This window comes from Drosophila simulans, chromosome 3R (assembly GCF_016746395.2).
Source record: "Drosophila simulans strain w501 chromosome 3R, Prin_Dsim_3.1, whole genome shotgun sequence".
Taxonomy (NCBI): Eukaryota; Metazoa; Arthropoda; class Insecta; order Diptera; family Drosophilidae; genus Drosophila; species Drosophila simulans.
In genome coordinates this window covers 18,410,398-18,435,477 of record NC_052523.2, presented here as the reverse complement: position 1 = coordinate 18,435,477, position 25,080 = coordinate 18,410,398, and the positions used below count along the sequence as shown (strand labels likewise).

At 43.3% G+C, this 25,080-nt stretch overlaps 1 protein-coding gene and 1 long non-coding RNA gene across 10 annotated transcripts in view; one reads left to right on the top strand and one right to left on the bottom strand.

The window, feature by feature from the left end:
* The window catches only part of LOC6729061 (sterile alpha motif domain-containing protein 5), a 152,629-nt gene that overhangs the window by 81,598 nt on the left and 45,951 nt on the right, over window positions 1-25,080 (bottom strand). Inside the window, exon 5 of one of the 9 annotated variants that reach the window (XM_039295208.2) lies at window positions 6,231-6,810. The exons of the other annotated variants lie outside the window; for them this stretch is intronic. Coding sequence (XP_039151142.1) covers window positions 6,700-6,810 — 111 coding nt within the window. The 3' untranslated portion in view covers window positions 6,231-6,699. Of the gene's footprint in view, window positions 1-6,230; window positions 6,811-25,080 lie in introns of those variants that run through there. 9 annotated transcript variants of the gene reach the window in all.
* LOC27209335 lies at window positions 10,700-12,531 on the top strand. Its single transcript, XR_001601324.3, has 3 exons — window positions 10,700-11,276; window positions 11,632-11,741; window positions 11,943-12,531. It is a non-coding gene; the product is annotated as an uncharacterized LOC27209335 (long non-coding RNA).

The window sequence follows — 25,080 nt, the reverse complement described above, 5'->3', positions numbered from 1 at the left end:
TTCTGGCAACATTAAGGATAATTGTTGTAGTTAGCATGTACTCTGGCATTTATAATGTGCTTCATTTCATTTCCCCGACCCCAGATCCCCACCCCACTTTAGTTTTTCCGTTGCATTCTCCATTTTGAAATACTTGGCTCGTTCTTCGCTCTGCTTTGCATATTTCTCTATCGCTAATGATAAAAATGTTGATTATGCTTTCTTTTTTTTTTTCTTTTTTTTGCTTTTATTGCTTTTGGCTCTTTGGTGTTGATTGCGGTTGATTATGTTGGCTTAAAGGGAATAGGGGAAACGTTTATCATGGTGGTGCGCTTGTGTTGAAAACCGAGGGTGAATGATTATTTCTAGGTGTTAATGGAAATCTTTTCACGCGGGTGTTCTCTACAAATAAAATGCTAGGATAGGTGTTTCAAACACAATTTGATTACAGAAACTTCTCTTTATTCTGCCTCGCCTTCATATAAATTCCCTGATGAATTGCATTCAACTCCACTCATATCGATGGAGTTGAAGATAAAACGAAACATACATCAACATGCCATCATCATCACTCCAGAAGCGTTTCCCAAAAACCATTCCATTAGTTAACCCTCTCGTCTTTTCGACCCTTCCGCTAATTACAGTCAATATGCCACGGCTAATTGCCAAAATGTGAGTGCACAGTAAGAACTTATTAGGCCCGAACTGCGCGGATTCCAATTCGGATTGCCTTCCATATCATAATTTCCAATGCCAACATTGCAAGTCAGCTCCGGTAGTTTGTCGATGGACAGACATATATGTAGACATGAAAGTCGAAGGGAGTAGGACCGGACGGACCCAAACAAATTGACGTGCCGACACATCGACTAATGGACATGACTGCACTACATGGCCAAATCCCCAACGAACCCACGCGGCAAAATGGAGGGAAATACAAATTGTAAGCTCGCGCCACCGAAAATGATAGACAAATGCCAAATGGAAACGGCGAAAATTCGCGCACAGCAAAGTGAACGAAAATTGCTCGCTTTATGGTAAAAATTGCATAAATAAATCATGTTCTAATATTGCACTTGCCCTTGCAACAATCTGTCAGAATGGGAGTGCAGCGCGCACAGGAAGCGGATGAGGATGAGGATGCGGATGAGGATGGCTACGCGAGGATGGGTCCTGCCCGTGCAGACAATGGATCCATGGGATCCCATGGCAGACGAACAATGAAACAGGAAGGGGGTGTTCGGGATGTTCCAAGTACGAAGTACGCTCCAACAGTATGGCAATGTCAAACCGTGGCGTGAATGAGTGCGCACAAAATGGCGTTTAAGGCCATAAACAGCAAACGAGTCGGCGGCGCCAAAGGAAAGGGTTTGGGCCAGCAGCAGGGGGTTGAGTTTAGACCATGGCAAACCAATCGATGCCAGGCCATAGATAGTGCCGAGTCATCTACTGTCGACCGTTCGTCCTTCTGCACTTGACAGCACTCCGCATCCCGCTCGCTGACCAAGCGATACCAATCCCGAACCCAAAACGGGGACCTAGACCTCAACCTGGACTCAATACCGTAACAGTACACTGCAAAAACAAAAGCAGACTTTTAATATTTTCAAAAGCAATATCCTCTGAGAATATTGTGCATATACAACTCAATAACTTTACATCTTTTTTTCTTTCTTTGTACATTTAAATGGTTAACATTCATGCTCATGAAACCGAAACATTTCGCTCAGTGCACGTGTACGAGTATCCATGTCGGTGTCTAGCGCTTGTCTGACAAACTGAATCGCCTGTCTGTTTTGGCGCTTAATTCGTCACTAAATGAGATTTTTTTCGTTTACGGTTCGGTATTTTTCGTTGCAGTCCGCTCGTTTTTGGCCATTGTTGTGCGCCATCGAAATTGCTATTTTGGTAGCTGAACGAGCGAGTTCCCACTGGCTGGGCCAGCACACGAGGCTACCGTTTCTGTTTCTGTGGCTTTGGCATCGCCCGAGTGGCTAAAATGGCCACGGCCGGGTGGTGCAGAGTGGTTCGATGGTTTTGGTGGGTGGCTGAGTGGGCGGTAGAGTGGGTGTTTGGTGGATATCTCCTGGCGCCGACAGTTGCAGCCACTTTGCAATAACACAGCGTGAAATTGCAACGCCAAATCGAATCAGTCCGCACGGGAAATTCGATTTTTTGTTCGCTCGCTATGTGTGAGGATGCAATGTGCCACTGATGATGCCCTATGCCATGCACCACTCTGCTCCTCCATTTGCGGAACTGGGGCTACTGCTGCTGTTTCCACGTCGCGTCTATATAGCGCCACTATGGCTACTAGTCTTTTGCGGGCAATCAGACAGCAGCAACAAATGTCAGACGGAAGCCGCGCAACGGAATCGTAGTCCAAGTCCAAAAACTATACAAAAAAGAAATCAGCACTGCAATTTCGGGGCAAAACGATTTTCGGTCAAAAGCACTGTTGCTGCAGGCGAGGTAGACATAAACAAATGGGAGATACCCTGTTTCTTAAATGCATTCATTTGCCACTTTGATTTTAAGTGCTTAAAAAACGTAAAACAAATTTAAGTGCACCAAGTGTCGCGATTGTTTTCAGCATCTTGGTGACTGCAGAAGTTTATTCATTTATCCTTTCTTCCCTTTGCCATCCTTCAACTATCCATCAGCAGCAGGACGAAATGAAATTACAAAATGTGTTGAATGTTCGTCGCATTCTTTTGTATCAGTTTTTGCATGCCACACAACAGCCAGTCAGACTGAGTGCCCCACCATTTTCAATCCCATTCCCATTTCCCGCTGGCATTGTGGCATAAATTGCTTATTTATTGTTTAAAATGGTTTCTGGTTGCTAAACGACATTTTCAGCGCTGCTGGCCATTGTTGCACTGCGATGGCCAAAAACAGGTGCCAAAATACACGTGTTCGAGTATCTCTCTATCCGTGTATCGCTCCTGTTAAGCAGATTTGAATGTCTGGTGAATGTGTGAGTGTGTGTGAGTGTGGCGAAATGTGGCATTGTTCTATTCAAACTATAAAATTTCGGATTGGAAATTCGCCGTTTGCCGGCGTTTGGCTTTTGGTGGCGCACGAACCAATTCGAGGGAAATGCCAAAATTGATGCTTGATGAAGCAGTAAATTAATTTGGACATTTTTCGATCCATTCAACTTGACATATGTGTATGTGGAGTTTGGCAAAATGCATGAGAAGAGCTGCTAAGTGAGGTATGCACTAAAATTTCCGCCAAATGGTTATTTATTTGCATATTTCGGTGACAATTTCTCATCGGATGCTCTAATGGTAGCTTTTAGATAATTTATTTTAGTTGCATATATTACTAACAATGCATTTCCGATTAAGCTTTATTATTTGCAGCAAATAAATGGATTTCCATAAATTCCAAGCCAGGTGTCAAAAGCTACTCCACTTTGACAGCTCTTCGAAGGAAGAAAATAAAACTGCGCATATGTAAATTAAATGAAATTGTCCCCACACGACACGATTGGAGAACCGTTAAGATCATGTCCCCTTAACCGGGGATCATCCAATTTTGGCCAACTCCAGAGACGGCATTGCCAATCAAGCGGAGCCACTGCATCGGCAACTGCAACCGCAAAGAGGAGGGAAAACTGCATAACGATATGCAAAATATGCAACACAGATGCCATATCGGCTGTCAGTCGTCAGAGGCAAAGTCGGAGTTGATTTAAGTTGAGTTGAGTTGAGTTGCGTTGCGACGGGATGAGGAGACAACAGCCACGACGAAGACGACGACGACGACTCCTATGGCAGCCTCCTGTCGTTTTGCGCCCAATTACGCCTTCAAATTGAGTGATAAATGTCTCGGCGATGGCACATAAATAAACTTGAGTTAAATTTATTACACAACCCACACAAAGACTTCATAAAAATGCAAACGAAATGAACTATTAAAGGAGGCGGCATCAGTCGGCGGCGAACATGAGAAAACCTCCCAGTTGCAACTGCAGCAGCAACAGAATTGGAAAAACAAACAAACAAATGAAGAGGGCCAAGACGGAAAGCGCTCACTCAGAAGACAATTGAATTGCATTGGCATTGGCTTTGGCAAGCAAAACAAACAAGGGGCACCAAACGGATCGGAACGGAACTGAACTGAACCGAACCGAACCGTAGTGAAACCAAACTGGACTTGGGTGTGAGAAAAAATGCAAATAAATGCGCAAATAAAATGTGCAATCAACTCGGAGATGGCGACGGGCGAACAGCGACAAGCGGCGACTGAAGCCGGCAAAGTGTGAATGTTGCGCATGCGCAGCAAAACTCCGGCATTAGGGGGTTAAGGGGGCTTCTTAGGGGACTAGGGGGGAGCACTAAGGGGCTCGGAATCCCACCAGCAATCCAGCCAAGTGCGCATCAATTAGGCCGCCAGGAACGGCAGCACGAACTGCAAGAGCCAAAAGACTGACCAAAAGATAAAGCAATGTGCCACGGGAACCCCAAGCTGCAAGTTCCAAGTGGCAAGCTCCAGAGCACAGAACACAACACGCTGGCAGCAGAAGCAGCCCCACAAATGAATAAAACGTTTAGATAAACAAATACAGAAGAATGCTGAAACGCTGTTAAAAGCTACAAAATGAAGTGGCCGTTGGCGGCAATGCAATGAATACACTGAGCAAATCGCGATTTAATTAGCAGAGCGAATCGCATATAGAAATAGGAGACTTCGATTTTGAATCCTTAATGTAATATTACTTTCATGGAAGGATTTTTATGTATACCTTCCAGTCTACAAAACGCAACTTTGTCTCTGTTTGAAAAGCGGTTTAAAACCTTTCAATAAGGAACTCGATTAAAGTTTTATTGTCTGCAGGACATTAAAGTTGGTTGGTTGGTTGGTTCCAGTGTTGATCCTATTTTCTTTACTCTTAGTGTACCAGACTTCGAACACAGATTGAAATTGGGAACAGGGTTTGGATTGCATTGGGTATTGGAATTCGTATTGGGGTTTTGAGCCTGCTTTCGTTTCGGTTTGGTGGTACCGCTTTCCAACTCCTGCCCCCTCCACCCCATTCACCACCTCTCTTGCCACAATTTCAATGAACATGCGCGCACACAGTTGAAGAGCAAACAAATTTATTACGCGCCGTTTGAACAGCGCATAAATTTTAACCCATGTGAGGAGGTAGGTATGGGTTAAGAGGAGGGAGCTGGAATGGAGCGGGAGGCGGGGAGGGGCTCCAGCCAAGTCACGGCTGACCAAGATTAACATACTCCGGCGATCCAAATGGCGGTGGGGGGCCGCCGTCCGGTCGAATCTGCGACTGAGAAAGAGACGGGTAGATGGGCAGCGAAAGAGAGCGGTAATCGATCGACGACGGTTGCGTGCAACTTGCAGCGTGCGTGATTTACAAACAGCGCCACATTTGGCAAACATTTACGGGGCCGCGAAACTTGTCTCGATGGAAACTACGTAAAACGATTTAAAGCTGAACACGACCAATTTGTGGATAGTCAGTCGTTGGCTCTGGGCTTGGACCCTTTTGGCAAAAGGGCGGGCACGGCGGGGTGGGGCAGGCAGGGGGAAGACCCCCGCTGGTGGGGCACTGCTGCGATGCTGTGTGCCACACATTTCTCATTTCGGCGATTTATGTGCGGCCCCGAACAATCGATTGTTGATTTTTCTGAATCGAAACGCACACAGCGAAAAAGGGAACCCATTACCATATTAATGCTTTTCATCTTTCCTGCTTGCCCCTAATGTAATCAGTTCGATCTGGCATCATATCGATATCAAACATTAACATATTTAGAATGGGTGTGTGTAGTGTGAAACATTCGAATTTATGCTCTAATATCATATCGTGTAGATTGGCATATAGTTTAAATTTTAATAATATTTATTCATATTTATGACTTTGTGGTGAATTTCTTGTAGGTGCATTTTTCTCTCTGCACATTTGCATCTCGCCCACTGTTGGGTAATTCAATCGCTTTAAGGGCGACTAATTTCCAATTTTGTGAAATTAATATATATAGCGTTAGTTGGCAGATTGAATTTCCAATGAATTTGCCTGTCCACAGAGTCATTTACAGTTTTCCAAAGCTATTTCGTGTGTGTGTTTTATGGCGGAAGATTGAGAACTGCGGGACCTCACACTTGAGAAAACATGCAGCGCTGTGACATTTCGATTTATTTTTATTGATTCTCAAAGGGGAGTTTGTATAAGTTGGGGGAATCGGGGGAGCATAGGTGGGGATAAAGTGGTTGGAGGTGCCGATGCTCTGAAATGCAAGTCAGGCGCCGATGGCACGCAAGTGATCATCACACCTTGATAAAGAGGAGGAGTTGGAGTTGGAGGACTACAGGGCTACCCCATCTCAATGTCCGGCAGGAACCCCAACCCAAAACACCAAACCCAACCTCAAAACGTATCGAATTTTTATTGAAATGCAGCCGAATGCATCTGTATGGGTGTCTATCTGTATCTGCATCGCAGTGTGTCTGCGTGTGTGTGTGTGAGTGTGCGTGTTATCTGTGAACTGCCCGTGCATTTGTTACTTTTATGCTTGATTTATTGACTTTATTTTATGGCCGCTTGATTGGACACTAAATGAGTTTTTAAACTCCCTACGTAGCGGGGCGGGTCTTATCAATTTTTGATTCCCCTTTTTCCCCGCACAACATTTCATTTGTACGAGTTGGAAGTCGTCGGTTGGTTTGTATTTTCGGTGGAAGTTGAAGTCACTTACGTTTTACATTTAACCCACGTTTCGATTTTAATGTCTGACAAAACGTTTCGATATGGCCTGAAGAAGGTTTTGGCTTTTTCGAGCATTGGCTTAAACAACTTACCTGAAACGAGAAATAAAGGGGAAAGAGAAATGTTAATTAAATTGTGTGTTTTTTGTTGTCTTGAATTCCTGTAATTGCAGTTTAAATAAAAAGAGCTTTGGGGGCTACAAATGAGGTTCATTTGATTGCCCGGCGATCAATCAAAGTTAAGTGGTTGGATGAGAAAGTTTTAATCGCGGTATGCGATGTTTTTCAAGGGTTGCGGTATGTTTCGCATATGCTATGTTTATTTTTAAAAGTTGTAATTTCACGGAGTACTTTATTGCCCTCATAAATTCATAACATAATATTTTTATTGCAATGCTCTTTAGCATTTAAAAGAAAGAAGGCAAAGGATTGCATAACTTCAATTGAAACTACCTAAGAGCTATTACTACCGGAAAAACACCATTTATCAACAGTCTATAACTAACCTGTCCAACTTAGCCCCGTGATTGACAGACAGCCGTCTTAAGGCTCCGATACGCACTGTATCTATCGGTCCACACATCAGAGACCCCAACTCGATTTGAATATGGCCCACGCAATGTAATTACAAAACGAACATCAAAGTCGTGCACAGACATAGACATTCCCATTTGCCTCCATTTAACCCTCCACTGCCTACAAAGACCTACAGACACAAAACATGTTAACTATAATTAAACATAAATATCAACAGCAACACAAACACAAGCAACAATCGACGGCAAGTCAACGCGGCAGCAGCGTGAATAGCAAAAATGTCCATCAAACAGTGCAGACTCTCCAAGCAAATGACGCAGAATTCTTTTTAATTAAACATAAAATTACTTTGGCGCTGCCACAGAAGATGGCAAGGGGCGCGGGAGATAGTGCTGCTGGGGCGAATAAATCAAATGAAATCTACTTGGGCAAACAACTCTGTGAAGTGGGAACTTGGAACTTGGATCTGGTTGGTTGGATGAGGAGTGCGGGGAGAATGCTCTATAGAGGAGACAGCGGGGTGCCGTCGTTTGGTTTCGTTCAGTCTGCGGCACGTAATAATCATTTACATGAACACTCGCATAAATGTCACGTTGCTGCGATTATAAAAATAACTCGAAACTCCAAACTGCGGAGGAGAAGTCCGGGGTTGACTGCGACTTCGGTTTGCTCTGCCCGTTGGCAGTCATAAATTAATGAATTTTTATTTGCTTATGCAATGGGGAAAATTGCAGCAGCGACCCACTCTCCGCAACCCCTCTCCACAGCCACAATCTATCTACCAGCTATCTATCTATAGTAATGAAAGCATATCCTGCTTAAAAAATGGGCCGGGCAGGGGCAACAAAAAAAATAACGAAAGAGCCAGACGGGGATAGACCAGGTGGAAAAATTCAATTTCCAGGCATACGCGCAGCGGAGCTGAGGTTGAAGCTGGAAAACAAGTTGCATCCGCAATTAAGTCATCAAGTTGCAATTATTGCCATAAAAACGAACAAAACGCAGGCAGCGCTGCAAAAAATGTGGCCACGCATGAACGTGAGATGCTGCCGGGCGGCTGAGCTTGAGCTCTGACTTTGGATTGGGTTTTGCGAAAAATTTAAAAAAAAAAATCCAGTAGTAGTCGCCATAGTAGGTCTATCGAATGGGCAATACCTCGCATAACATGAAAAGGCAACTTTACCATTTCAAACCTTTACTTTAGTATGAATGGTACGCCAAAGTTGAAACAGTAGTTTAACAATTGCTGGTTCTCTTCAGTCAACAATGCCACATACCCTAGAAATCCCTTAGTCCAGGGTATCTCAACGCACGGTGAGCCCACAGATCTGGGGTGTTGCTGGCTCAGCGGGACAGCGATGAGGGCAGAGCAACTGGGACTGTGACTGCGACTGATAGCGATACTAAAACTGAGGCTTGAGCAAACAAAGCAAATGCAACATCGTCAGGCGAGAGATACATATTGGCGGGCGCAGATACAGCTACAGATACAGATACGGATACGGATAAACAGATACATATACACGCGCGAGCGGCGGCAGATAAATTATTTTTCTTGACTTTTTTACTTCTTTTGTGTTTTGCTTTTCTTTTCATCTTTTTATTTTTGTATTTTTTCCTTTTTCACTCAGTTGGCCGAGACGAAGACGTCCAAGCAACTGGTTGCTCTTTGGCTTAATTAAAAGCTGCAGCAAAGCCCCGGATTGTTCCACGGATTCGGATTCGGACTGGAATTGAATCGCATCGAATCGAATTGGATCGGATCGGATCGGACGGGATGCGTTGCAATGTGATGCGATGCGAGGCGGTGTGTTGCGCTGTGTTGTGTTATGCTGCGTTGTTGCCTTTTATTTGCTTTTCATGCTGCGGTCGCTGAAATGACACTACAATGTCTTCGAAATGAAAATAAATACGCTCGAGTCGGGACCTGAGTGAAGACCGCGACAACATGAGGCAGCAACATTGGCAACAACACGGTCCGCAGCTCCACAGGTCCACCACCGTCGACAGTCCGACCTGGCTACATGTTACACATTAAACCACATCGGTATTGTGCCCCCCTCGAGCTGCCCGATTAAAGGTGTATCCACACACACTTGAGGTCGCAGAAATAGTAATTATCTAGAATAATCAGACGAATTTCTGAATATCACTGTTAAATGTTAAACATTATACAAATAACCAGGATTTTTATATTTTTAGCAGAATGTTTGTAAGTTTAGTCTTTTGCATCCATAATTGTTATTGATTAGAACTAATTTCTGGGTAGTCACATATAATTCTATTAATTTGACCAGTACTGTGCTGGTATATCCTCTTTATTTTTTGTTGTTCTGTTTGCCTTTGAGATTTCGCAGCCAAGCGCAACTCGGCTGACAATGACTTTGCCCTTTTTCGCCGGGTTTTTATTGCGGCCGCAGCGCGGCCTGTGTTTTATAAATCTCATTTTCAAGAGGATTTGTGTGCCTGTCAAAATGTTGATGTTTCACAAAACACTCGCCCTCTCGAAGCTGCAGACGCGCAGACGAAGCGAAGCTGCTCTGCTCGATTTCAATCATGATCGATTTCATTTTCAGCCTCGGATTGTATTCTTTTTTCTTGTGTTTTTTTCTGTTTTTGCTCCTCTGTGCGCGTTTTGATCGCCGCTGTCTGGGAATTATACGATTTCGCTGCATTGAATTACCCCGTCAATGTCGACTGACTTGGCCCAACTGACTCTGACTTTTGCGGTCTTTAACTCTTGGCGCTGCGGCCAAATTACAACAATTTGTTTGCCTTATAAAGTTAAGCCGAGGAACAAAGGCCGCAGCCAACACACACAATCATCATTATCGAAATGTCATAAAACCAAATGAGCGGGCATTATTCAATTTTAAACAACGCACCAACCGGGCATCATCATCCGCATTCGCGTTCGCGTTCTCGTTCTCATCCTCAGTCTCATCCTTGGGGTTTTTTATCCCAACGGAAGCAAAAGCGGCAGCAGCTGCCAAACAACTTAATACAGACAAAAGCCATGAGATGGCTGGCTTCCCTTGGAATGGATGCCGAATTCTTGGCCAGCCGAAATAAATGTTTCAACTGCCTCGAATGCCCTTTCACTGCGCCTTCAAGAAAATGCTCGCTTTGCTTTCGCGAGGAGTAAGAAAATAAAGAAAACAAAAAACAACAACGTAGGAATACAAACAAACAGCCAAAAATTAAGCATAATTACTGACAGCAATCGAGGCGGCCCCACACACAGGCGGCGGCCAAAACCAAGGGCTACGTGAAGGCAGGCCAGGATCTCAGACGCAAACTAAGGGATGCACTGCGAAAATGGCCAAGCCAATTGTGTTACGAAAATATAAATGAGAAAATCCGTAAAGAAACAAACAAAAGTATCGAATAATAGGAGCTTGTTTCATTTAACTACGTCCAGCTAAACTCATCCGTTAATGAATTTATATTGTATTACGTTTTTTTTTCGAGTGCTGGGCTGGGCCAAAACGTTTTCATTAAAATTGCTGCCTTGGCCAATCTGCGGGCCACGCACAACAAGAGCAGCAGGAAAATAAAACTAAAAACAAAAAAAATAAAAAAATACTCGGAGCTTGCTCCGTAAAATTGCAATTTGGCTGGCGAACGAAACGGAGTGGGACAATTATAAGCATGACAAATGAATTTCGCATTGGGGCCGGTGTTCTGAATTCCCTGCCCATGCGCATGCCCATGCCCAAGTTCCCAGGAAAAACTGTCAGTGGAGGATCAGTGGCGTTGAGACAGATCCGAAAGATCGGAGGTTCAGAGGATCGGGTCGCAGATGTTGCCGCTGGGCACACACCTTCAACTCGTTGAGAGAGTTTTTTGCATCTCCGGCTCGTTCCGTTCCGTTTCGTTTCGTTACAGTTCGTGCGTGTTGCGTTTTATATGAATAATTGCATCAAGATTTCTGCCAACTCTTTTGCGGTCGTCTGTGGCAGCTGCCCCAACGACCCAACTGCCCAACTGCACTGGACACATCATCTCTGTGGCCGTTCAAGGTGAATTTCAGTTGTGTCGACCGCAGACAACGTGACAGGCCCTCGACCACCATGAATTGCGAACTGTAGATGTAGATGCAGCAGCAGACTCGAGACCCATCCGTCGCACCCATTTCAATTTAATTCACATTTTCAGCACATTAAAGAGTGCGGGCTTAAAGCTGCGGAATATTCATATTTATGTTTGTGGAATTCGCACACATAAGCATACACACATATGAGCTCATGATGCCTTCGCACTCAAATATTCTCCTTTCGCTTTTTGCTGCCTGCCACTTTGCATTTGTCTGACGCTGCGTATACTTGATTTTTCTCTTCTCTTGCATAACCATATCTCAACTTTTTTATTTTTTAGCGGGGCCACCCGCCCCCTTATCATCACACAATATCCTTTGGCATGTCGACGCTTTTTGCATCTTTCATGACGAAAGCATTTCATGTTTTTGTTACCCGCCCTTTTTTTCGGTGAGAAAACACAGAATTTTGCATATTTTTGGCATTGAAAGCGGTCTAAGAATGAAACAGATGTGCAGCTGAAGAAATGCGTTTCCTAAAATATTTAACGGATCTACCTTTTTATAAAGGCGACCAATTGCTCATTTAACAAATTTAAAGCTGTGCCATGTTTTATTTAACAAAAAACAGACCCTTTTAATATATCCACAGTTGAAGTCTTCACATCAACCCATTTTGCAACCAGCCATGGCCGTCTTCACACAGAAACACGCACATTTTTGGCATTCATAAAATGTTGCAACGAAACCAGCAAACCAGAAGCAACAAAAAAAAAAGGAAAGGACACAAACGGGACATGAAATTGTTTTGCACATAACAGCAAGCAAACAAACATGAAAAGGGATATGGATGCGGATAAACGAATATGATTGCCGCGGCATGTAAAAAAAGCAGAACTGAAATACTCTTGCCGCTTAAAACAAACAGGCATAAAAAAAAAATGAAACAGCCAAAGGAGCACGAACTGGGCATTTTGTTTGGTTTTTTTTATTATTATTATTATTCTCGCCCTTTGAAAGTAAATTTGAAAAAATATTTTGATAAAACCAAAATGTTATTTGTCTCGTTAATGTAATGAAAACGACTTGCTAAAAGGATTAAATTTGCATTGCATTTAAGCGAAAATTGTGGGCGTGCAATTATTTCGGGTGCAATATTTCGGTTGTGGGTTTCAAAAATTTTGGCACAGATTATACTTTAAACTAGGTTTAAATGTTCTATGTGATATGGTTTTGATATTCTCTTTCGATGGTTAATTTATCCCAGCTTTATCCCAGTTATAGCAATCTCTTGGTGGGCCATAAAAAGTGTAGTGAAAACGGCATGATATCATTCTATATATTATGCGTGGAGATAGAGATATGGCATGTGGCCTTATAAGGTGGGGACTCCCTGCTGAATATTTTATGCGTACTGCACGTGTTTGTGTTTTAATTAACAAAGGCAAGTAGCGGGCAACAATAAAATGGCCATATTAAATTGGGTGCGTGTGGTGCGCCTAGATGGTTTGGCTGGTTTGGATGGATGGGTGGATGGGTGTGTGTAAACGCTGTTAAAAGTTGCCCCATTAACCAAACTCCACTGTGCAGCAAGCAGCGACTTCTGCTTTTGCTGCGGCGCAGAGTGATGGCTGATTTGCTGCCTTCACCTTGGCGCTCGTAAAAGTGTAACAAAATGTTTACCAATTAAGTAAAGAAAGCAAAAATAAAAAAGGAAGAAAAATACGACACCGGAATGCTGGATTAATTGCGTGGGATTATTTAAGTGCGTTTTTATGCATTACCATTAAGTGCCGCATAGAGCAGCCATAGTAGCGCAGCTCCACGAATTCATTTCGCTGCAGATTTGGAGCGCTGGGGGGCAAATTTCTGGAATTTGTGGAGGTAGCGGCTCAGTGGGTCATAAATCAAGTGCCGTAGGTGTTGACGATCCAGACAAGTTAACAGGCTCACACCACCAGGCCCATTTTCCCAGCTGCGTGTGTTTGGATATTTAAATTTTCAGCAAAGTGTTGCCTAGTTTTCGGGTGTAGTAATTAAGGCTCATTAGCGCACACACTGCGTATACGCAATATAGTTGTTTAGTTTTTTGTCAAGCCAACAAACATGATGAATGGTTGCCCAAATACCAGGCCATTTATCACAAGTTCTTGGAATCTTAAGCAAGGCAATTATTGCTGCTGTCGATCAATAAAATTAATTATTACTTAAGCCTCAGCCTAGATTACTGATGAAATTATCATATTATATTGCCATAAAGTGGAGCAACCGAAGTGTGGCAAACTAAAATCATTTGTTATGCATTGGCACGTTTTTGGCAAGGACAGGCTGGGATTTTTCCCCGCTATTCCCACATTAATTTCCCCTTTTAATTAGTAATTTAACCAAGCTGCCGAAGGATTATTAAGCCTGCGTTCAATTTTCGCATTTTTATTAATCAGCTTAAAAAGTACGCACGCATTTGTAGATAAAAACTATTTTCGATTCAGTTGCTAATACTGCGTGCGTTTTTAATGCAAATTTGTGGTTTCATGCATGCTTAATTGCAAACCCATTGCCAGGCATTTATAATTGCCATGTAATAATTTTCACTCAAAAAATCAGTGGAAAAAATTTAAGCTCTAGCAAAAACAATCGATAGTTAATTAGCCTTTATGCGAAGGCATTCCATTGTTTTTCCCCCTGTATTGTAGTTTTTATTTTTGAGGTTTCGCAGCATTTTAATTGCAATGGAAAATTTAGTTTTCCATTCAGGATTCATTAGAATGATTATAACTATTATATTAATTATTTGCAGACTAAGTTAAGCTCAGTTAGTTGTTGCAGCTGACATTGTTTCGCATTAAGCTGGCTGTTAGTCCAAAAGCGATATTTCTTTGATATCCGGTTTTTAACTTAAACAGCTTCAATTATCTATTTGCATTGGCATTAAAGAGTTTTTTTTTTTAAACTTTTTAATATTGCTTTTTGTTTCTTTTACAGGCGAAAAGTCAAACAGAGTTTCAATTAAGTTAAATACTTCAACTAAAATTGAACTAAAATGCAATACAAAAACCGACAGAAGGTTGGTGCTTCATCAAGCTCATTGCACTTGAAAATCGAAACCAATCTATAGCAATTGGCTAACAGTGAATAAACGCTAAGTGCGATATTGCAAACTTGAAAAGGGAATTCAAATGAATATATAAATTCGATACAAATAAAATTTGTATTCTTTAGTGTTTATTTAACTGATTACTGTAAGCGATAACTACTGTACTGGATAATAAACACATATTCATATGGACAAAGGACCCTTCCCAATGGAAATCGATTTCTTTTGCCCCTGGAGAGTCAAACATTTTAGCATCCGCTTCATTGGCGCTCATCATTTTATTTGTTTAGACCATTGACGGTTTGATATCCGTGTGTGTGCTCAAATCGATATGGAATTTTATTTCATCTATTTGCAGTTTTATTATACATTTTATTTTTATTCCACTTACACTTTTTTTTATATTTGGTGGCTGCCCACCACTCATAATGAAAATGGTTTTCACAAGTGGCCTTCACTCTGAAGTACAGCAACAAAAAAAAAAACAAGAAATGGGAAGAAAAAAACCCACAGAAAATACATATAAATCAAACAGAATTGAAATCAAAATTTTTTTTGCTCCTATATATTTGCACAAATAATATGCGCCTTAACGCTCAAATACGCTCTCAATTGTCCAAATTTTTGCGAATCTCTGTTCGGCAAAAAAAAAAAGGAGGAAGCGGAACTCAAGTGCAGTCTGCTGGGGGCGTGGCAGTTAAGTGGCTCCGCCAGTGCAAATAAAAATTGTTATACAATATAAATAGAAAATAAAGATTCTTTTTGTATTTTTTTCGCATTGTTTGGCACTCGTATTTTGTTGTGCGGGAATTTTTCAAGTTGTCTGCCGCCAGTTCGGAAATATTTAATTTACCAAGCAGTATGGGGCTGAATATTTCCTTTTGTCTGCATTTCTCTGCTGCCGCTGCTGCTGCTGGGTGGTTACCTTTGAAACGCCGCCGTATGTGTGGGAGTTTCTTTATGCGCCATAATTATGTCATTTAAATGCAACAAGCTCCATGCGAGCCAGTCCTCCAGTCCACCAGCCAACCAACCAGCCAGTCAGTCAGTCAGTCAAGCAGGCAGGCATCTCCTCTGGGGCGGAACGATAATTCATAATTAAAAAAACATGCAACTTGCTCATCTGCCGTCAAAGGGAAGGAAAGAATCATTGCAGCAGCACGCCTTGAGCCAGGCTCCAACTTTGGCTATAGATGTGTGGCTTCAGTTCAGCATCAGCTTGAGTTTCAGTTCAGTTCAGTTCGGTTCGGTTTCAGAGAATAACCAAAAGAAGTGGAGCCCGCCCAGCCTCCTTTACTTTGCCTTTACTTTTTTCACGAGGAGTATGGCGTGGCGCGCGACTGTTAATTAAATGAGCGAGCAGGCAAACGAGCAAACGACTGATGGACGTGAGCCAAGGATCCACGGATCCGTGGAGCCATGGGTGCAGGGACAGGGCCGGCAAAACCGGGCCAGGCAACAGATACCAAGGCGAGCGAGTGGGTGTGCGGCTAAATTGCTAAATGAGATTTGCCGAGGACACCCGCATGCAATAGCAAATACACACACACATACGTTTGCCGGCAGACAGGCAGACAGACAGACTTACAGTCACATGAGGCACAAAGGGTTAATAGTGCATAGTTGCAAGTTGTTTGGGTGTCATCGTCGGCGTCTAAGCCAACTTGGTCGCTGGGAGTTGCCTTCTAATTAAGGCCCAGAGAACAGGCGAGGATGCACTCTAAAAAGTTTCATTAATTTGCGTACTTTATTATTTTGAAATTCTAAAAGAGAAACATGATTTCTGGGTGTCTTCAAACTGAGCTGAAACTTCTTGCTGAGTCTTTAATTTTGAATAATCCAGGGAATAAATCCTCGTTTCTTTTCCAGTTTCTTATGACTTCGTCATTTAATTTTTTCAAAGTGTGGCTTGCATGCCAAGTGTGAATACCCCACCCTATATGCCCCTTTCTCACTAGTCTGCGGCTTTTGCATTTTGTCGCTCATTAGTTTATTGCCGAAAAAAAGAAAGACGGTGCAGGCAGAGCCCAGCACATAGGAGAGAACAAAAGCCTGACTTGGAGTTCAACTACCCGGCGACTGGGGCAATGCGGGTTAATTGCCAGCCAAGGATGCCCCCCCGTTGGCTCCTGCCCCTCAGCCCGCGGCTTGCCACACAGCTCCTGCCAATTAGCGGCATGCGGAAGTTGCCACTTCTCTCGCTGCAGTTTTGCTGTGTGTATATTGGGTGTGTATTCTTCGGCATTAAATCACTGGTAACTTTAAGACTTGTCAAATTACGCATACGACGCGCTGGCTCCCCCGAAGCCACGACCCCATCCATTTGCCAATCAAACACCGAGTTGTCAGCATAAATCTTGGACCCACTCCACTCCACCACGTCCAGGAGCAGCAGCGGCTCCACCACCACCGGCACCACCAATACAATCACCACCACGGGTGTCTTTCTGGGCCGCGTTGACAGGCCTCGAACGAACATGGGGCGTTGATGCACATATGTCACATGATAACAACATGAGGTCCATCCAAACAGCCGGGCCAAAGTAAATATAAATTTAAGCAAAAATCACCCGGCTCCATGTGTAGGCGGTGCGGAGAGCAACCAAACCGGCAGAGAAGCCCTACAGACAATGGACCAAAACCCAGGGACCAGACCCAGACAGACCATGACTTGACTGAAAGGTGTTGCCAACTGAATTGAAGGCATGTCCATGTAATGCAAACCGAAATAAATAAGTAAAAAACCGCAGCCAGTACACAATGGAAAATCATAGGCTCCTTTAATTTCGTTGATTTTTTAAAGCTAAACTTCAGCAAAAGTGCTTAATATTCTTTCCCAACATTGATTTAAGTATTTTATGTAATTTTACATTACAGTAAAGATGAACTTCTTTATTTTCTGTGTGCACAAGAGCAATGCCAATAAAAAACTAAAGCCGCCTCATAGTTTGTTGCCTGTTTTGGCATGTGTCAAGTCAAGCCAAGTCTTCCAACGAGCTCATGTCCATCAATTCAAGGCGCTGCAGGCGCCTCTTGTAACTTCCTCTGTATACCATTTCTACTCCGCCCGATTTTGTTGCAATTAATTTCTAATTAAAGACAGCCTCGAAATGGGTCAAGAGGTGCTGGGCGCCCGAAAAAATAAACCCAACCAAAAATCAAGAGGAGGAAAAATGAAAACTAAAGTGTAGACCGAAACTGTTACATGTGGGGAGCTTGGCACGATTAGCTGCAGCCTAGATCTCTTGCAGCAACACAGGCACTTCATTAAATATTTAAATGAGCATCCTGTTTTCTCTTTTTTTTCTGGTTTCTTCTCCACATCTCTCTGCTCTCTGCTGTTTTTTCACCGCTTTTTTTCGAGTTTGCAACAAGCAGCAAGCAGCACCTACACACAAAGGGAGGACGACTGCCTCTGCATATGCAGATTCATAAGCAGTTAATTAAGGCCGAGCGGTGGAGAAGCGGCAACCGAAACTGGGTCTGGAGTTTGGGGCAGGGCAGTGTTGCTGCTGTTGCTCCTGATGCTGCTATGGTGTGGCAGCGGCAACACATCTGCAACTACAATCAACAAGCGATCAGAACAGCCAGCAACCCACAAAAAGTGAAAACCATATAAAAATGGCTTTTGCCCCAAGCTGGGGCCGTAAGTTTGGGGCAAGGCCTCCTCCTTTTCGCCGCTGGCTGTTGGCCGCCGCTGCCTGCGGCTCAGACAGTCGTGCCACATATTTTACACATTTCATTTTCACTGCTGCACGAATTTATTTGGCAATAAGAGCAAGCCGACAGACCAACATACAGATCAGAGCAGAGTCAAGAAATTGCACGAGGCCCTATGAATACATTCAAAGCATTCACATTCACTGCGGAAAAATAGTTCTACAAATAGCAATAATTTGGGAACAACTGGGGTGCAACAAAACAGCTTTAAGAATATGCAAAATAATAAAATATTATTTTAAAAAGTTCATTAAATATCAAAATAAGTAGTTGTAGTGCCATTTATCACTTCACAATTTTTGCTCACTGTATGTTTACAACCGTGCGAGAGCCCGGGTAATTTTCATATGTACAAGTGAAATATTATTTATAAAATTCCTCGCCCTGTTGGGTGGGCGTAACTGCGGCACTGCGCTACGCCGTAAATTATGTCATTTTAGACAAGTGCGCCACGGCGAATTCGTTTTAGCATATGGATATGGATGCCACCTCCCCCCACACGCTCATTGAGATTTTCGCTTTATGGAATTGGGTTGAGTCCCGTCTCAGTCTGTGTTGGGTGTTTTATGGATGGAGCCGGGATGGAATCGTGGGGAATCAGAGGGAGTCTAGGGAAAAAAGGGACTGAAGCTGAAATTATTATGCATTTTGTCTTGCCTCTGGAAACGAGGATTGAAGTGCTCGACTCGTGGTGGCAGGGCATGCGAAATTAGTTGGCGCTGAGTGGAGTGTTTGGGAATTTGCGAGGCAGTGAGAATGTATCTGGGAAATGGAGCTGCAGTTGGGTGCTATATGAAAATTGATATGAATTGGGCCTGAGCAGCTCAGACAGCTGTGAAGTGACAACACTTTTGATAGACCATGACAGATGGAACTGAATTCATACGTCTGAAAATGGGTGCTTAATTGTCATGATGAACCCAACTCGGTCATGGCATATTAAACGATCGCAGATGAGAAACGTTTAATAATGTTAGGAATTTTCAAAGCATTTAAATAGAAATAAATTGCTTTGCAAGTGGGTGCATCAAAAAAGAAGAATTTTAGGTATATAGAACACATATGGAAACACATTTTTTCACGAAGCAAACTTTACATAATAGTATTTTCCATTATCTTCTAGACTGCATACTTGATGTGCTATCTGTTATCTTACACACTGCTCAGAGTTGTTGTATCCGAAGGATATTTACAGTATTCTGTTTATTTTAGCATTATTTTGATTAATCCCAGCATTTTGTGGTAGCACCTTCCCATGAATCCCATTCCCACATACAGCAGACCAATTCAATTTTCGTATCTTATCGGCCTGACCATTCGCAACCTAAGCGATCCGACTCCATCTCAATTTTCGCTTAAACAATCCGACATATATACCCCATTTAAAGGCAGCTAAGACCCACAACCACTTCTCACACCTCTTGGTCATGGTCTTCGAGCCAGTCATCTGCCCGTTTAGAATTTCAGCTGCAACTGCAACAACACTCGTCTGCTTACTAATGTCAACCAATTCATTTCATTGAGTGCAATGCGTTGGCACCAAGGAACACGAACTGGGAACCGGAGTCTGGATTCTGGAGACTGGAAAGGAAGCGTCCGTGTCCGAGTCGGTTTCTGGCATTTAAGGCGCATGTTCTTCATTGGCTTAGCCTCAGGGTCAAGTTCAACGACAACCGAGTTGCAAATGGAAAAAAAAGCAGACTCCCAGATGCAGATGCAGCGAAAAAAAGTTAGGCAATATTTTTAAAAAAGATTTTTCTCATTTTACAGTTTTTACTTAAAAATTTTTTTTTCAAGAGGTAATTAAATGTATAAAAGGATTCGAAATAAATATCCCGCACATTACATTGCAAGGTCACATTGTAAGCTTATTTATATATAAAAATCAGATATGGTTCCAAATTTTCGCACCGTGCATCTTTTGCTACGGCAGTCGTAAAGCGTAGCCAAAGCGTTTGCATATCGCATATCTAAATGAGGTGATGATGCTGCACATATCAGCAGAGATACAACGCAACAACATAAACATTGCCATGGCAATGGACCAGAACTGAAGTCGGGTCTCCTCCGATGAGCTCAGTTGAGAGACCCGGCCGAAAAGGAGGCTCAAATGTCCACTTGAGTGGGAAGCTTGAACATGAAATGTTTGCGCAGCCAAAGCAGCAACAACAACAACCGCCGGCAACTCTGGGCAGTGCCAATTATGAAAACTGATATGCTTGCGAAAACCCGTTGATGAGCGAGCTTCATCCTGAGCTTCAAAGCGAAGCGAAACGAATCGAATCGCCAGAATGCGAGTCGTCAGGAGATAAGATTCCCGGTCGGCGCTCGAAATTCGGCTGGTTATTGGACACTCCACAGATGCCACGCGTCGCACAATCAACTAAAATTAATTAAGCAGCCAGCAGGCAGCCGGACAGGCTAATGAAAACGTAATATTATCGAGCAAATCAGGGGGCCTGGCAAAGGATTGGATTTAAGAAGCAGCCGCAAGAGGAGCCCAGGGATTATGGTTGGTCAGTAATTAGGGCTTAGGAAATATATGGTTGTGGAATGGCAAGCCATCTTATAATACAAAAAAAAAAAAAAAACTGAAAAAGTTTTGTGGTTAAAAAGAGTAAATTTTAATTCAAAACGAACTGAAAGGAACAATGGAACATCGTCACACTGCTCCTCCTAAAAATATGCCTCTGATCAATGGTCTCTTTTCAATTGCTGGAAAAGTAATTAAGCCAAAGTTAAATGCAAATAAATAAATGAGAACTCATTGTTGCTGCAGTTGCTGTTGCAGTTGCGTCTGCCAAACATAATTCACTTGAAGCAACATGCAGGGAAAATGCCAAATGTCGTCGGTGCTCCCTCCTCCGCCAAGTGGAAATTTATGACCCCCAGGCGAAGTCGTTGACTGACCAAAAAAAGCCAAAGAAAGAAGGAGAAAAAGGGGAGCAGCCACCGCAACAACTGCAACGGATGCGATGCAACTGAATGGTGCAACAATGTCAACCGAGGGAGGGGCCGCAAGGGGACAAGTGTCCCTCCAATGGCTGCAATTTATGTGCAGAAATATTGTTGAAATTGTTTGAGTTTAACAACTAAATTTCCTCCTTTGTGTGGGTGCTCCAAATTGGTTTTTGCGTACAAGCCTTTTCCGAGGTGATAAAATGGTGCAGGTGGCCGCCAAATGGAAATGTATTTAGTGAGGTGTGGCTGTGGCTGGTTGTGTTTTGGAGCCCAGGGATTAGACGCCAACCGATTCGGGGGAATTGTAAATTTATGGCTCCGGCGTGTCATGTGAAAGAAGCTGATGGCTTAACCCATGCTGGTGGACCGTGACAACCCCAAACCTATTTAGTCTAGCCCCCCAATGATCATCGCCATCATCATCATTATGCAAATCCTTACGAGGCTGCACAAAATGTTCAACATTTATATCAAATGTCAGACGACCCCAAATTGCCAAATGAATCATAAGTAACGTATCGGAGTGAGAGTGGACCACCATAAAACAGGAAATATATTTATGAAGTAACCCATGAAATACTCCTGCAGAGAGAGAAAAAGTCCACGATATTCTGTATTCTAAATGCTTATATGAAAATGCGATTAAAATCTTAAAACTGATAGCTTCAAAATTATGTGCTGATTTGGAAATCACCCATTTCGTGTGACAGGGTCACATCTTTCCATTAGATCGTTTTTTATGGCACGGACCAATGCTAAATAATTTTCAGATGATTTTTTGCAGTTTTGGAGACTGGAAACAGGAGATAGGAAGGGAAAACGCTACGCCTACGAGCAGAGACAGCAGAGGGCAATGTCTGCACATGCAAAAATAAACGTGAAGCACCCACTCCCACACACTGGTAAACACACACCCAATGTCCACGACTTGGAGCTCAAAGCTCAGCAGAAAACTGCAGGCGGCTGACCAACATAAATGGCGCAAAGTTGAAATGTTGACAGGGCCACATTCGTTATGACGTCGCACAGAGAAAGAGACCGATACAGAATGCGAAAGAGATAGAGAGAGCAGGAGAAGGGGGAGCGGGGGCGGGGGCAGATGGAGAAAGGCAGACAGAAGTAAGTAAATCAAGTTGTAGGTAAGTGAGATTTATGCTTATGTCGTTTAGTGTAAGCCAAACAACATCTCGCAACGTGAACGACCATATCCCCATCCTTAACCCCAGAGAAACCTTTTACTCCACCCGCCCCAACAGCTAAACATCCATCTCGGCGTGGGGAGAGTTATGACAACATGGCCAAGGCAAAAATCAAAAACTCAAACCAAAGCGACCCAAAAATCCATGAGCTGAGGATCCAAACAGATATGAGATGCCTCCACTCCACTCCACACCACTTCCATAACCCCAGAATTTCCCATCTCGTCATAGCCCCGAGCTGCGTTTGCACCAAATTCAGTGACTATTTGCACAACATTTGCAACCAGGTTTTTTTTTTTTTGGGAAGAGGACTAGGAAGTGGCTGAGAATCTGCGATCTAGCTGCAACACTTTTCGATTCACTGAAATTTGCATTTATACCCTAGTTTGGGGTGATAACATATGATAACATAATGTAGATTGAAAATATTAAACTATTTCCAAATCTATTCTATAACCCCCAAGCTAAGTAAAAATCTCTTGTAATTTAGTTTATGAGATCTAATTTTGTATAAATCTTAAATCTTATTTGATTTAAATACCTTAAAAATGCTTTAATTTTGAATTAATTTAATTCATTTGACACATTTGGGTATTTGCTAGTCGTAGTTGCAGGTGACAATAATTTCCAACTAGTATTTTTTTTGGTAACTCGTTTCTAATCGCTGCAGCTGCTTGTTAATTACTGCAAACAGAAACTGCAATCCAAGGATGCATCTGCAACCACCACATCCCTGGACCTCCGCTGCACTTGTGCAATGTTTGATTTATGCATGCAGCCTGGAACTGCTCTAATTAGCTCCAGCTTGAAAACCAGGCCCAAATCTAGAGCAAGGGATAAAGATGGAAAAGGAATAGAGAGAGGAACGAGGACGAGAATCTCTTTGAATGCAGTTCCTTGCTGCCTTGCCAGGCAGTAAATGTGTCAGGCAAACAACTTTCACTTGCTGGTTAATCATTCAGCGGTTGAAGTCAAGAGCAGTGGAATCTGCCTATGGAACCGCCCACTAAAAATCTAGGCTGCTCGCTGGCCGAACGCCCAATTAAAAGCGAAATCGTTCAAAGGCTGGACAAAACCAGAAAAATGAAATAAACAGAAAAAAAAAAACAGAAAAACGAGGAATACAAGCAAAGGACGGAGAAGGAGAAGCCAACTACTAAGTTGATGACATTAATTGACATTTAGCAGCGACGGGCATATCAATGGACTGGACAGCACAATCACCCCAAAGCCAAAGGAGAGTCGAGTTGAGTCAGAGATCTGGGGACGGAGCAATGAAGTCGGTACTCTATGCTCCTAGGCCGCCTTTCACTCCACGCAATTGTACAATTGGCTAATGTCACAAAAATCTACAGGCAGTTGTCAACGGCGCTTTGGACGTGGGACTCCCATCATTAGCGTGGCACAATTGTGAGATGTGTAATTGCTGCTACAACAGCAGCAACATCGGCAATAGCATAGCAATAGCAACATCAGCAACAGCGGCAGCAACTATGAGACATACAGACGACACATTGACAGCGAGTTATGTCAACTCGAATGCGATTTGTTTAGCTATCGCATTTCCCCCCTCCCTGCTTTTTTTAGCTTGGCCGGATCTGTGGCTGCCAATGAGTATATTTCCTTTCGAATAACATAAATTTAAGGTTAACAAGTGGGCTGGAACGATCGGAGTTCGAACTTAAAATAGGAAAGGGTTAACAGGATGGTCACATTTAAACTGGGTGTGTGACCAAAGTCGAATTTGTAGAAACCTTAAAAGAAAGGGTTTAAGATACATGAAACAATTTTATATTATTTTGACTCAGATCCCATAAATTGTAAAGTACTTCACAGGCAAGGGTATGAGAAGGCTAAAAGACTTTGGAAACAAATTGAATAAAGGACAAGTCCGCTTCACTCCGCTCATCCTTGTCCCTACTGCGCCTTCCACGCGCTGTCTCTCACTGTTTTCTGTAATTGGTTATATGAAACGCACAAGTGGCCCCGGCGTAGGCTGCACTCGCCAACTGGGCAGGCCAAGTCCGCGTCCTCGACGTCCGCCAGTCCTCGCTGGCGGTGGATGCCAGCCTGGGCTTTTGGTCCCGGCCACCGTGGTCCATTGGGGAAGCTGGTCGCGAAGTGCGCGACAAGATTTATAAGCGCCTGTCAACGAGCTAGCAAAGCGAGAGAGGGAGAGAGAGAAACGGAGAAAGAGAAACCGCCGTGGTCACTTTTTGATTTATAAGCAAAATGTTTGCCGCGTTGCTCAAGTATTTATGAAACATTTCAAGCCAGCGGACACGGCGGCTCCTACTCTTTTTCCAGCCAGTTGACACTGGAGTTGTTTGGGGCCTGGGAGCAAATGGCAGCAGCAGTAAGTAGCCGCAGTAATTGCGGCGGCATGTGAAATATGAGATAAACTCCAAGTAAGGCCAAGTCCATGGATCCACAGCTCGCCAGGCTACCCAGCCCCTTAGCTCCATAGCTCCGCCATAGCTGCAGCCTCGAAGCATGTGGCAAGTTGTTTAGAACTAACCAAACCGAGGAAACAGCAACCGCCACGACAGGCAGGCGACAGGCGACGACAGCATTTTGGTGCCACTTTGCGGCGAATGCGAAATAACTTCGCACAATTGAGCATGCCGACAACGGGCTGCCTGGAAAGTAGGAAAAAAATAAAAAAAGAGCACTGGCCACAACTCCCAACTTGGGCATTCTATTAAATTAATCGTCAATTATCAACGGAGCTGCAAATTATCGAGGTCTATGGGGAGCAAACAGCTGAAACCAGGATGCAACAGTGTACCTCAAAAATGGTGTGGAAAAAGTCATTA